Genomic DNA, 12,783 nt, shown 5'->3' on the forward strand with positions numbered 1-12,783 from the left:
AATCTGTTGTGCAAGTATAGTGTATTGAGTGCCTTTCACATACGATACACAGTTAGTACACATTGCACACATGTGGCCATGACTGCAGAAAAAGCGTGGTATTATTGTGCTATATTATGTGATCATGTAATTGAAGACAGCAGTGGAATGCATACACACAGGTAGGCAAGGGGAACGTTAAGGAACCTTAATGTTGTTGTTTCATGACTTGTAAGTGCAATTTACAAATTGAGGCTCTGGTTCTGCCAACAAGTATGTACTTATGTTTTTGCAGGATTGGGCCTGATTCTGCACCTCTTTACACCTTGTGTTACTCATTTACACCTAGGTGAAGAAAATGCAAAGCTGGTCATAAGGGAGACTTTTTATTTTCACTGTGCATGGATTTCTGACCGCAAAAGGTGCATAGCAGTGGAGAATTAGGCCCTTCATGAGACCAATGCAAAGCAAGAGGTCAGTGTAGTGTTCATGCAGGCTCATAATGTTCCCAAAGGATAACCAGTTCTCAGGAAAGTCTTAAGTGGCACTTTTCCCCAGTGAGGACTACTTCCTTTTCCAAATTTCACCTTTCTACACCCACCTGCTGCACAAGAGCTGCTATGTAAAATACAATGAAAGAACCAGTTTTGCTCATGTTTTCAAAAAGTAATCTTCTTCCAGGAGGGACTCAAACTGAAAAATCCGAGCCCCAAAGTTGAACATTTAAAAAAATAATTAAACACCTGAAAACAGGGTGAGAATGGAAACACTCCTGCCCCTTCGGTGGAGTGGTAAGTTGCTGATCCCAAGGTAATGAATTCTCTCCTCTGCTGAATTTGCTGCTGCAATTTGCCTTCTCTGATCCAAATCCCCTTTTTGTTGTCACTTTATTGCTTTCTCCTTGGTCGCTCAGAATTTGAACTGAACACCACAATCCCTTCATTTTAGAAAGTCTCTTCTAGCTCAACTGTTTGTTGCTTTCTGGCCATTTGCGGAGTCCCAGGCTTTTGTGCCTGCCTTGGCAGCAGTGGCTCACAGCCCCCAGCTCCTTGTCCAGCCTTCCTCCTACAGAGCTGTCAAACAAAGATCCACATAGAAATGTCCCAACTGCTCTGATATTCAGCCACTCATCAGTCTAAGTCCAGACTTTGTTATCCCCTCTGTAATCTTTCAGTTCCTGCCTCTGGAAAGCTGCTGCTCTCTTCTCTCACCTGTTCTGTTTAAATAAGGTGACATGAATTCTCTTGTGTTTTTATTTTTTGTAGACCACCCCATAGGTGAATATGATACTCTTCACACTTCCTGTGTTACTTGGAAGGTTATTACTGTGGCTGTGTCTACACTACAGCAGTTACCGTGGTGCAGCTGCACCACTGTAGTGCTTTGAAGACACTGTAAGCCAACAGGCGAGAGCTCTTCCATCGGCTTAATAACGCCTGCCTCCATGAGAGGTGGTAGCTGTGTTGGCGGGAGAAGCTCTCCCGTGACCTAGCACTGTCCACACCGGTGTTTACCCCAGTCAGTGTAATTTACGTCGCTCAGGGGTGTGGATTATTCACACCCCTGAGTGACGTAAGTTACAGCAAAGTAATTTGTAGTGTAGACTTAGCCTATATTTGTTTTTCTTTAAAGCCAATTAGTCATTCCTGTGACTGCCCTGTTAAAGTCTGGTGTTTGCCTGCCTCCACTCACTCCTCTGCAGCTTGCCTTTGTGACAGGTAGGATGATGCCCTGTTACTGCCAAACAGCGGACTGACTTCTCTGGGTCTGGTTTTAAAGGAATGAAGTCTTTACGTCAATGATTCTGTTAGCTTCACTGCGGTCCCGTCTGCCACTTCCACTGGGATTCAGGGTCGGGGCTGCTCTGATAATGATAGATACCGCAGAGCCAGGCAGATCTGACCGACATTGCTCCAGGCTGGGACACTGCAGCAGTGAACTTCTGCCTCTTGATCCTACTGGTGAGCCAGCTCCCTAAGAGAATCTGACTGTAGACTGGGAACCAAGCCTTGTATGCTTATGGGACCAGGATCAAAAACAGACCCTACCACTGGTAGGGAGCATACTGATGGAAAACCAGAGGCACATGGCGTAGACTAGGCCTGAGGGCCAATTCCAAAGAAAGATGCAGACACACACAGACGTACCCAAAGGCACAGGGAACATGTCACTGCTTGAGGCTGAGGATCAGATATGCTACCAGTCAGCCACCACTAGTCCCTGCTTGAATGGCTGATTCCTTTTCCAGGGAATGGATGTATTGCTCCATACCTTTTCCTTACCTCAGCATCATTTGCCTGACACCTACTCCTCTCTTTCCTACAGGTGACTCAAGATCAGGCTGGTCAAGGGGGAAAGTAGTAATAAGCGATGCCACTAGGGGCTTTCAACTGATCCTTTATCTAGAGGAGGATCACGTTTCTTGCACCCTTTGGTATTTCCTGTAAATAGAGTTGCCAGCCCTCCAGGATTGTTCTGGAGGCTCTAGGAGTTAGAGTTTAATCTTTTATTAATAATTATGTCGTGATCAAAGTTCCGGGAATACGTCCAACCAAAATTGGCAGCCTTACCTGGAGGAAAGTGGGTACTTCTCTTTGGAAGCAGCTTCTTTGTTCCCATTAGACTTTTTGTCCCATAGTCCCCCTTAGACCAGTGAGTAGGTTTTGGCCCTCCTGCTGTAAGTATGGAGAGCCTTCCCATCCTCCCATATTAGATATTTTGGACTGATATCTATTAGTGATTGTTATGGCAGCGTCACCAGGTTGTGCTGTTAAATGTGGTCTTCCAACTAGTTTTTTTTGTTAGTGTGAGAGCAAATGTTCAGTCTTGGCAGACATGCTGTGTTGTTGTTGGTTATGCAATGTAACATTCTGGATACAGCAAGCTTGTGCCAGCAGCAGCAGAGTTTGCTCTTTGCCTTGGTCTCTGACTGGAGTCAATGCTTGAGGCTTATTTGTTCCCTAGAAATGTGGCATTAGTGTTGAGCCAAGATTACTGAAAGAAGGGCTTGCCTATTGCTGTTTGACTATCCCTGTGCCATCCCTGGTGTCAATAAAACAAGTTACACAGACTCTCTGTCACTGAGAGAGTGATCTTCAAGGCCCTGCTACCACTGGGCAGAGGGACAACAGTCTGTGAATGGGTTTGGTCAATTTTATTTTAAAATTCTTGTGCAAAGATGGTTATGGCTACAGAGCCCGCTGTGTGTCATGAGAGTAGTGAGCTAATGGTGAGGGGATACATATTTAGTACTAGAGGAGTAGCCGTGTTAGTCTGGATCTGTAAAAAGCAACAAAGCATCCTGTGGCACCTTATAGACTAACAGACGTATTGGAGCATGAGCTTTCGTGGGTGAATACCCACTTCGCCAGTACTGTTTACCAGGAAGAAACAAAAGGAGCAAGTGGAAGTGCGTTTGTTGTCAGCTGCAGCTTTATATGGGAAATCTCTCTTTTTAATAAAGAGGTTTATGAGCAGCACAGGTGGGAAAAACATTGTAAAACTTGCAGCATAACACAGGGCTCCGTTTTGTTCTTCTGTAACATTGCATTGGCCCTCTCAGTTCCTGCCTCTTTAAAAAGGGCACAAGTGCATGCAAGCTTGCAAAAATCAGCTCAGAAATGCAGCAGCCAGGGCTCCCTGCAAGAGGACCAGGCAACTACAGGGAATTCCTATACAGACTAGAATTGGCTCTAGTGGAGTATGTTGCTTTGACATCGGTTTCTTTTAGAACCTGACCTTTCTGAGACCTGCCAATATTTCTCCCTCTTTGGTGTGGTGGTACTCTTGCTGCAGCTGTGGTTAGTCAGAATGAGCTAAAGCAGGAAGCAGGCCACACTACGGGTTTTATGTTAATGACTATGTTCCTGTTATTAAGTTATCTTGGTCTACTGTGTGTTGAGTGTCTCCCTGAGGCAACAAAAGCATTTTCCTCTCCGTTTGCTGTCCTCTAGTTCATAGATTCTAAAGTCTGGCGTGGGAGGGCTGGTCAGAGACAATATTAACAGCTCACACGGGAGAGAAGCCCCAGCTGAAAGGGACAGTGCCAGTCACAGTACAGCACAAGAACAAAAAGCTGGGCACGGCCCTCCTTGTTTCACAAGGCAAAGGCCTGGCTCTTCTAGACCAAGACGACGTTGGTGAGGCCTTTCTGGTGCAAGGACAGGCTAGGGGTGGATGATATATGTTTCAGGAAGGATTTTTGTCTGAGAGGTGGCCCTGTCAGAAGGTGGGGAGGTAGAGCTGCAGCTATAGGAGAACCCCCTCCTCCCCCACCCAAAAAAAGTGTGTAAGGCAGCCTGTGTGCCTGTAGTGGGACCATTGCAACAAGGGTGCAAGTGAAGATCGCACCTGAGCGCTGTCCTAACCTGTGCTGGGAGTTTAGCCAGCTCCCAGGCTCCTGCCCTCTGTGCCTGTGTTGGTACTTTTGCTCTAACAGTGCAGAAAAGGCCTAGGGAGGAATCCAACTAACCAGGGCCGGTGCAACCATTTAGGCGACCTAGGCGGTCACCTAGGGCACTAGAATTTGGGGGGGCGGCATTTTCTTCGGCAGCAACCGCAGCGGCTGGATCTTCTGCCACCCTGGTCGCCGCCGGCATTTAGGTGGAGGGAGCTGGGGCAGGGGAGTGTGGGGAGGGCCGCCTGCAGCAAGTAAGGAGGGGGGGCGCCTCAAGGGTGGGGCTCGGGGACGGGGGAGGGCGCAAAGTGGAAGTTTCATCTAGGGCACGAAACATCCTTGCACCAGCCCTGCAACTAACTCAGTCACAACCTCTTGTACAGCTCTCAAAGAACATCCATTATAGCAGCAGGTGTGCCACCCTTCAAATCAAATGAATGCTGCATGTGCTCCTCTGTGTGTTTGTTCCGCTCCACTGTGCAGAGCCACACCCTGTATCCAGCCACATTTGGGGAGGCTAGCACAACAGCTGGCTCTGCCAGGGGGAAAAGGCTCTGCTTCCCACTATGCTAGGGCTGGCCCCTCCACAGGATCATAAGGAAAGAGGAAATGAGCTTTGTGCCTCCCTCCCCCCCCACCATCTTGCTCATATGTGGATCCAGCAGCAGTCTGGTAATTTAAGTTCATATACTGGAAGCTGCCTTCTTAACTGAGAGTTGGATTTAAAACTGAGACACATTTCTCCAGCTAAGACTAATAATAATTATTATTTCTATTAGCAATAATTATTTGTAACATGATAGCATGGAGAGATCCTAGGCTGGGGGTCAGGACCTCATTGTGCTAGGCACTGTGTGCAGAACAGAATGACAAGATGGTTCCTGCCCATGTTTATGTGGGTGCAAGTGCTTGGAGTGTATGAAGAGCTAGTATTTTGTGAAGATTAGTTATCAGAGTACAATGGGACCAGGAATTGATCTGTAGCTATGGAGTGCTGTTGGCTTCTCCTCTTCCTCTTGGGTCTATCTTCCCTGACAATCTGATCATTGGTATCTGCAGGGTTCACCTTAGATGCTCCAGGAAGTCAAAGCTCTGCCAGTTCCCTTCAGAGCTCAGAGGTAGCTTCCTCTGATATTCTTGGTTATCTGCGCTCTCTATGTACATTCACACTGACACTAGTTAATTTGTGGGTGGCTGGTAGCTTTACAGGAAAGAGGAACCCTGAAGCACTTCATAATTTCTAAACTTTTGTCTGTAATTAATTCACACTTTTAATGCTACCATCTTGCTGGTTTCCTTTTGAAGTCTGCAGTATTTTCTCCGTTTGCCTGCTGAAGAAGACTTTGGGGCGGGGGGGGGTGGGGGTGGGCTCTCCTACTACTTGTCTTGGTGATAGGCAAATATAATAACCGGTTCACTGTCTCATAAGGAAACAAAACAGAATTATCCTCCTACATAGGTAGGTTTTTCCCTTTATTTGCAGTATTGCCCCAGCTGATCTTCCCCTATCTTGTCCTATTCATGTGAGAAGAAATAGCTTCTTACACTTGGCAGAAGTGAGTTGCTTTAACTTAGAAAAAAATAGCCAGACATTAAAATCAGGAACTGAAGTCAGGTTAAACTCTTTCAATCATCCGTATGCTGCTCCTACAATACTGTGGCTCCAATACTACCTCTTCAGGCCATATCTACTTTAGTTTGTCTTATGAAGGGACAGACACACATTCAGGCTGCTCCTTTTCTGATTCCACATTTTGGCCCTGGGAATCTTTCCATTGATTTCAGTGGGGTTTGGATCAGAACTTACCTTGTTTTCTCTCTTCCCCCAGCAGAAGAATCTAACTCTCTTAGAAAAAACCTGAACACCTCCTTAATGACTTGCTTCACTTACCTGGATATAATGTGGTAGGATGCTCATTGTCTTTGCTCCTATCTCCATATAGGAAAACAGGACATGAGTGGCCTGACTCTCTGCTGCCTTGAAACCTTGCGTAGTCATTTACACCAGTGCAAAGGACGTGTAAGCTGCTAATAAGTCAGAATGGTGCTCCTACTTTATATACATTTTAACCAGGGGTAATGAAGGTGCAAGGCAGTAGAGAATCAACTCTCAATTTCTCACATTATTTTCCTTCTCTTCTAACATGCAGTCCAGATAGTAACCCACCCTTTGATTGCTGGGGTTTTCAGCAAAGGGAAGAAAGTGAAATATGCAGATTTGAATTAAACTTTGCAACAAATTTGAGAGCTATAGTAAAAACCACCTTCTGAGAGAGATTCCAGAAGTGTTTGTGTCATGACCAGATCCCCTGTTTAATTCATTTCACTGAGGTTGTTACTATCAGAAAAGCCAAATTTAATACCTCTAGCAAACACCACAAAATAGAACTGTGCTCAGAAAAGGAACGCAGAAAAATCTACACCACCAGATTTGGCTGCTGGATAGTAAACCTTTTAGATGAGTCACTGCTCTGAACTGTCTGGAGGTACCAGGATAGGATCCAAAACAATAACCCTTTCTCCAGTCTTTTTGCCATGTATATTTTGTCAGATTTTAGGAGCAGATTTAGCCTTAGAGTAAATGTGTAAAAAACACTGGAAATAGCCATGTGTTGCTGACTTTTTAGTCTTTTCCCCATTGGTTTTAGACATGGAATATGGCCAGCACCCTGATTTTAATAGTTCTTCTCTGGTTAGAAGATTTCAAGATGAGTAGATGGATATCTCCATTAAGCAAAAGAACTAAGGCCTAGTGTAAGGCCAATGCAAAGTACAATAACTTGATCCCAATCCTTTCCTTTTCTAATCAGTAACAGGAGTGGAGACAAGCAACAAGTCCCTGTGTTCCAGAGATGCATTGTTTTACATGTCACCTGACCAAAATAACAAAAGGTGGCACAAATCTCTTTCAGACCTGTCTCCTTATTCGTATATGGAACAAGAGGCACCTGTTCACTCATTACCTTCTTCCTATCAGTGAGATCAGACTCAGAACAGTTTCTTGCGCATTTAGTGACTAAAATTTTTTTTAATTTCTCCAGGCTTCAGTTCAAAGGAAGACTTTAATCTGAAACCTTTGGAGCCAGTTTCCCAGGGAAATCCAAGTACGTAAATCAGAATTAATGATATAATTAAGTCATAATAATCTCCTGCTGTTATGTGAATCATACTTTTGAGACTATAGTCAGGAAATGAACTACACATTAGCTATTGGGGGAAAAACATTTTTGGAACATAAATTCCTTTGCAATAGAATAACCTAGACATCCTTAAAAGTTTCTGTTTAGCCATTTGCCATATCTCTCATCTTCTCTAAATAATAATTGTTTCTACCTTAAAGAAAAAAATGCAACAGACTTTTAACTTACTCAGAGCAAAGGGTACATCTACATTGTCAGCTTCCCAGTGTGGGTAGACAGACACGTGCAAGCTCTGCTTGAGCTAACATGCTAAAATAGCCATGTCGCTGAGAGTAGCACAGGTAGCACCTTGGAGTGGCCACCTGAGTACAAACCCTCCTGGACCCCCATTGTACACACTTGGGCGGCTACCTCTGGCTACGCTGCAGTTTTTAGCTTGCTCACTCAAGAAGAGCTAGCCTGCATCTGTCTACCTGAGCTGGGAAGCATGAGTGAGATGTTTGCCATTTAAAGTATTATACAGAGGACCATGTGAATTCTACAATCCCAGGGGCATGCAACATGCCATCAGACACAGAATTTGGATCCTGCCAGGAGGAAGCTTACTAACTAATGCCCTGTATTTGCTCTGCCTGGGATAAGACCTAGGCAACTGGGCACTGATAACAGGAGCACTCCCTTCATCTAGGATAACTGACTGAGCAGGCCTGGCTCTTGGAATTGGGGCTCTACTGGCTTGGCAGCAGATCTAATGGAGGGAGGAGGGAATCACTCAGAAAAATGGGCTCAGCGGTCACAGCAGCAAAGGGAGAGAGACCTACTAGGTACGGCTGGGAGGTAGTAGAGAAAGAGCATCTAGAAACCCTCACCCCCTATTAGAAAGGGGTGGGAGGGCCCTCTTCTCACAACGGGCATGACTCCTTCTCACAACGGGCATGACTCAGAGCCCACTGAAGTGAATGAGAGATTTTCCCACTGACTTCCACAGGCTTTGGATCAGGCCTAAAAGTGAGGAGTGAGAGAAAAAGAAAGCAAATGTTGAGTAGGGAGAAGAGATTCTCCATTCCACCATTGACGGAAGCCCTTCTCTGAGCTACCAAATCCCCCAGCTCTCACCTCACAGTACTGACAGTTGTGGCAATTCAGCTGTGTACGGTCAGTACCAAATTCTGCAGCAAATGGAAATTTGTGCATCACTATGAACAGCATTTAAAAGGGATATTAAATATTTAACTGAATGGCCCCATAGTCCCTAATAGCTAATACTGAATTAATTTTAATACCATTTAATTAGGTATTAATTTTAATACCATTTAATACTGGTAGATATATTTTATCCTGTCACAGTAATTAGGGAGGGTCACTACAAAATTATTTAGGTTCAGTATGTTACCTGTGCTGTGAGGAATAAGTGGCTGAACAGAGATTAAAAGTATCACAGTTTAATTACAGACAATAGCAAAGTAAAATGAAATAGCAGGTATCAGAATTCTTATCCCATGAACTCTAATGCTGTCCGACAGTTCTAGCCCACTCCGGTTCCTTTCTCATGCTCAGCTCCATAGTAGAGAGAAACCAAATTCAAATCTAACCTTGGAAGTGTTTGAATCTATAGGGAGCAGATTTGGGCTCCCCATCTTGCAAGGATGTACATGTGCTTAATTTTCATGCTGTGAATAGTCTCATAGATGACAACGGGACTTCTCACAGTTTGCATGCAGAAGCAAATTAAGCATGTGCATAAGTCCTTGCGCAGTCAGGGCCCTGATAGGTGAGAGAGTACCATTTTACTCAGTCGCATTACAGGGGACAATTTCACATTAAAGGTATGTCTACAGTACCTGCCGGATCAGCAAATAGTGATCAATCTATCTGGCATCGATTTATCGTGTCTAGTGTAGACACGATAAAAATTGATCCCCGATCACTGTGCTGTCAACTCCGGAATGCCACCGCGGCTAGAGGCGGAAGTGGAGTTGATGGGGGAGCAGCAGCAGTCGACTCGCCGCTGTCCTCACTATACGTGTAGCTGAAGTTGTGTATCTTGGGTCGACACTATCCCTTCCCCAGTGTAGACCTAGCTTTAGGAGCAGGAATTTGGATAACATGGCCCTTTATTAAGGCAGCATTACTGGAAACTCCAGCTGTGCCCCATGGTTCCCTGTGAATGAACAGAGTTTCCCTATCATGCTTCCATAATTCAGCATTTTTGAAATTTAGAAAAGTTTTCCCTAAGGGGAAAACTGAAAGCAATTAGATGGAAAGTCTGTTCCTACCTGATTATGCAGCAATCAGTGCTTTGTAGCCTTTTGGTTATTTGATAATTAAAATACACCAGTCTTGGTCAGTCTGATTGGTAGGAAGTAACATCAAAGAGGAATGATGGGGCTTACATTGAGGCAAAAAAACCTTAATTAGCACTCTAGTTAAACCAAATTTTGGTTCCATTCAAATCAATGAGTGTTTTGCCATTGACTGGGATAGAAGCAAGATCAGGCTCTTAATGACCGAAGAGACCATTTGCAGATTATTATGGATCAAGCACTTCTGTGCAATTAGAGGGGAGAGTTTGTTTTGGGATAAGCTTGGCTTTTCTAGAGTGAGCCTGTACAGTAAGGTATGTTGGCTTGCGTATATTCATGTAAGAGTCTATAGTTCAGTTTTAAAAGCATCTACACTAAATCTGAAGACACCACATGAGATTATCAGTCTCGGAATTAATTACACACCACCCAAAGTAATTACTGAACAATTTTCATATAAAAACCTCTAGTGCAGTGGTTTTCAACCAGAGGTACGTGTACCCCTGCGGGTACATAGAGGTCTTCCAGGGGTACAGCACCTCATCTAGGTATTTGCCTAGTTTTACGATAGGCTACAGAAAAAGTATGAGCAAAGTCAGTACAAACTAAAATTTCATGCAATGACTTGTTTATACTGCTCCATATACTATACACTGATATGTAAGTACAATATTTATATTCCGATTGATTTATTTTATAATTATATGGCAAAAATGAGAAAGTAAGCGATTTTTCAGTATTAGCGAGCTGGGACACTTTTGTATTTTTATGTCTGATTTTGTAAGCAAGTAGTTTTTAAGTGAAGTGAAACTTGGGATACACAAGACAAATCAGACTCCTGAAATGGGTCCAGTCGTCTGGAAAGGTTGAGAGCCACTGCTCTAGTGCTATAGCAAGCAGCATTACGAGGATTTGATTTCAGTAGCCACTTGAAGAAAGGCCTCCCCCGCTCAAGTAGCTACACTGAGAAAATCACAATTTGTTCAGTGGTGTTACCTGTTCACAATGCAGCAGGCTGTGGAGGTGAGAGACTTCCAGTAATTCGGATTCAGTGGCCCCACCATAATGCAACAGGCACAGAAGCCCTGCAGTGGCTATTCCTACCCGTGGACTAGCAGCCAGGGACAGTAATGTACAGCATCCCACTTACTGGGGGGATATAGATTGCACCTTCTCAGCCACCCTGTACTTCACCTGCAAAGCCTAAATAGTCCAGGTGAAATCCTAGTTCTATTGAAATAAATAGGACTTTTGCCATTTTCTTCCATGGAACTGGAATTTCAGACTCAGGGATTTAACAGATTGACTGGATTTCCCTGTATCTGGTGAGGAGGATTAATGATCAAGGTTGTATATCATATCTGTTATAGTTATTGGATCCAATACAGTCATGACTGAGTGAAATTCTCTGGCCCATGTTACAGAAGAGGTCAGACTGGATGACAATGATCCTCTGAAAAGGAATAGGAATGAGAATTTTCTGCTGCGGTCACATAGTGGGATAGGTTATCAGCTATAACGTTCATGCCTTGATTTCCTGTCAGAGGAAAATCAAATCTAAGAAACAACAAAAATACCTGTCACAGATCTTTAGTGTCTCATTATTATTTCCTGTCTCAGACTGCAAAGTTGATTTGTCCTTCTTGATTGATGGGAGCTGGAGCATTGGTAAACGCCGTTTTCAGATCCAAAAACAATTCCTCAGTGATGTGGCTCATGCTCTTGATGTTGGCGTAGCTGGTCCTCTCATGGGCATTGTTCAGTATGGGTAAGTGTGTCTCCCAGTAACATCTGGCTCTCTCTCAGTCTGTCCAGGGTCACTACTGCACTGTTTCCAACTCATTTTGGAGTGATCACTTATTTTTTTACACCACATCTTTTCTAAATAAGAGAAACTAACTAAAATTCAGCTTTGGAAACTTGGGGAATAACGTAGTTGGGGTATTAGGAGACTGAACAAAAATGTCTATGGGAAAAATCTACTTGGTTATCTTCAAAGATTGAACATAGACAGAAGTAAACAAGATGCTAGAGGTCAGACTAGATGATCATAATGGTCCCCTCTAGCCTTAAATGTTTTTATTCTTTTCCTGCTAACTAATAACAAAGTGATAAAAATCACTGAAATAAATGAGGGGGTTTTCTTAAGCAGGAAGTAACCTTGTAAACTAATGAGACTAGTACAAAATAGACTTTGAAGTTCAATTTACATACCAATAGCAGCACAGTACTAAAAGGTGAAACAAAATTACACACCAAGCTTTTTTTTTAATACATGTTGTAAAGTTATCTAAAAATAGCTTTCAAATGAGAGAAGCCCTGTAATTCAAATAACTCCGTTATACCATTACCACAGGCAAGCTAGTAGCCTCTACTATAGTGGTTTTCAACCTTTTTTCCCATTTGCTGACCCCTAAAACTTTTGAATGGAGGTGCAGACCTATTTGGAAATCTTAGACCTAATCTGTGGACTGCCCTCCCCCCCGCCCGGGGTCTGTGGACCACAGATTGAAAACCACTGCTCTACTAAACGAGTTCAGAGATGTCCACTGCCAAAGAAACATTTAAGATTCCATTGGCATGTCTTCACTAATGCCTGTTACTTTATCATTTGTGTTTTACAGGTATACCAACATGTTTATACAGGAAATACTAGAGACGTCCTTTTAAGGCTCTCCTCTGTTACTATGTAGTAAACTGCCTTACGTGACGAGTCTTCCTCTTCCTTTCCCATGGAGCATTACTAAAGCAATTATAAATGGAACCATGCTACATGGGAAACAAAAACTGATACCTACTTTTTTTTTTTTTTTCTTATTTACATGTTAGCGATGACCCTTCTACAGAATTTAATCTCAAAACTCATGCAAACCCCAGGGATGTGAAAAATGCCATTGAGAAAATTCCACAGAAAGGAGGACGTTCTAATGTTGGTATGTGGAATGGGGGTAGCATATCTGCAGTT

The 12,783-nt window shown here is 43.6% G+C and overlaps 1 protein-coding gene across 1 annotated transcript in view; it reads left to right on the plus strand.

The window, feature by feature from the left end:
• The window catches only part of VIT (vitrin), an 84,818-nt gene that overhangs the window by 59,440 nt on the left and 12,595 nt on the right, over window positions 1-12,783 (plus strand). Inside the window, 3 exon segments of the mRNA XM_075064223.1 lie at window positions 7,417-7,479; window positions 11,439-11,586; window positions 12,648-12,751. Of these exon segments, the coding sequence (XP_074920324.1) occupies window positions 7,417-7,479; window positions 11,439-11,586; window positions 12,648-12,751 (315 nt within the window).

Source organism: Chelonoidis abingdonii, chromosome 3 (assembly GCF_003597395.2).
Source record: "Chelonoidis abingdonii isolate Lonesome George chromosome 3, CheloAbing_2.0, whole genome shotgun sequence".
Classification (NCBI taxonomy): Eukaryota; Metazoa; Chordata; order Testudines; family Testudinidae; genus Chelonoidis; species Chelonoidis abingdonii.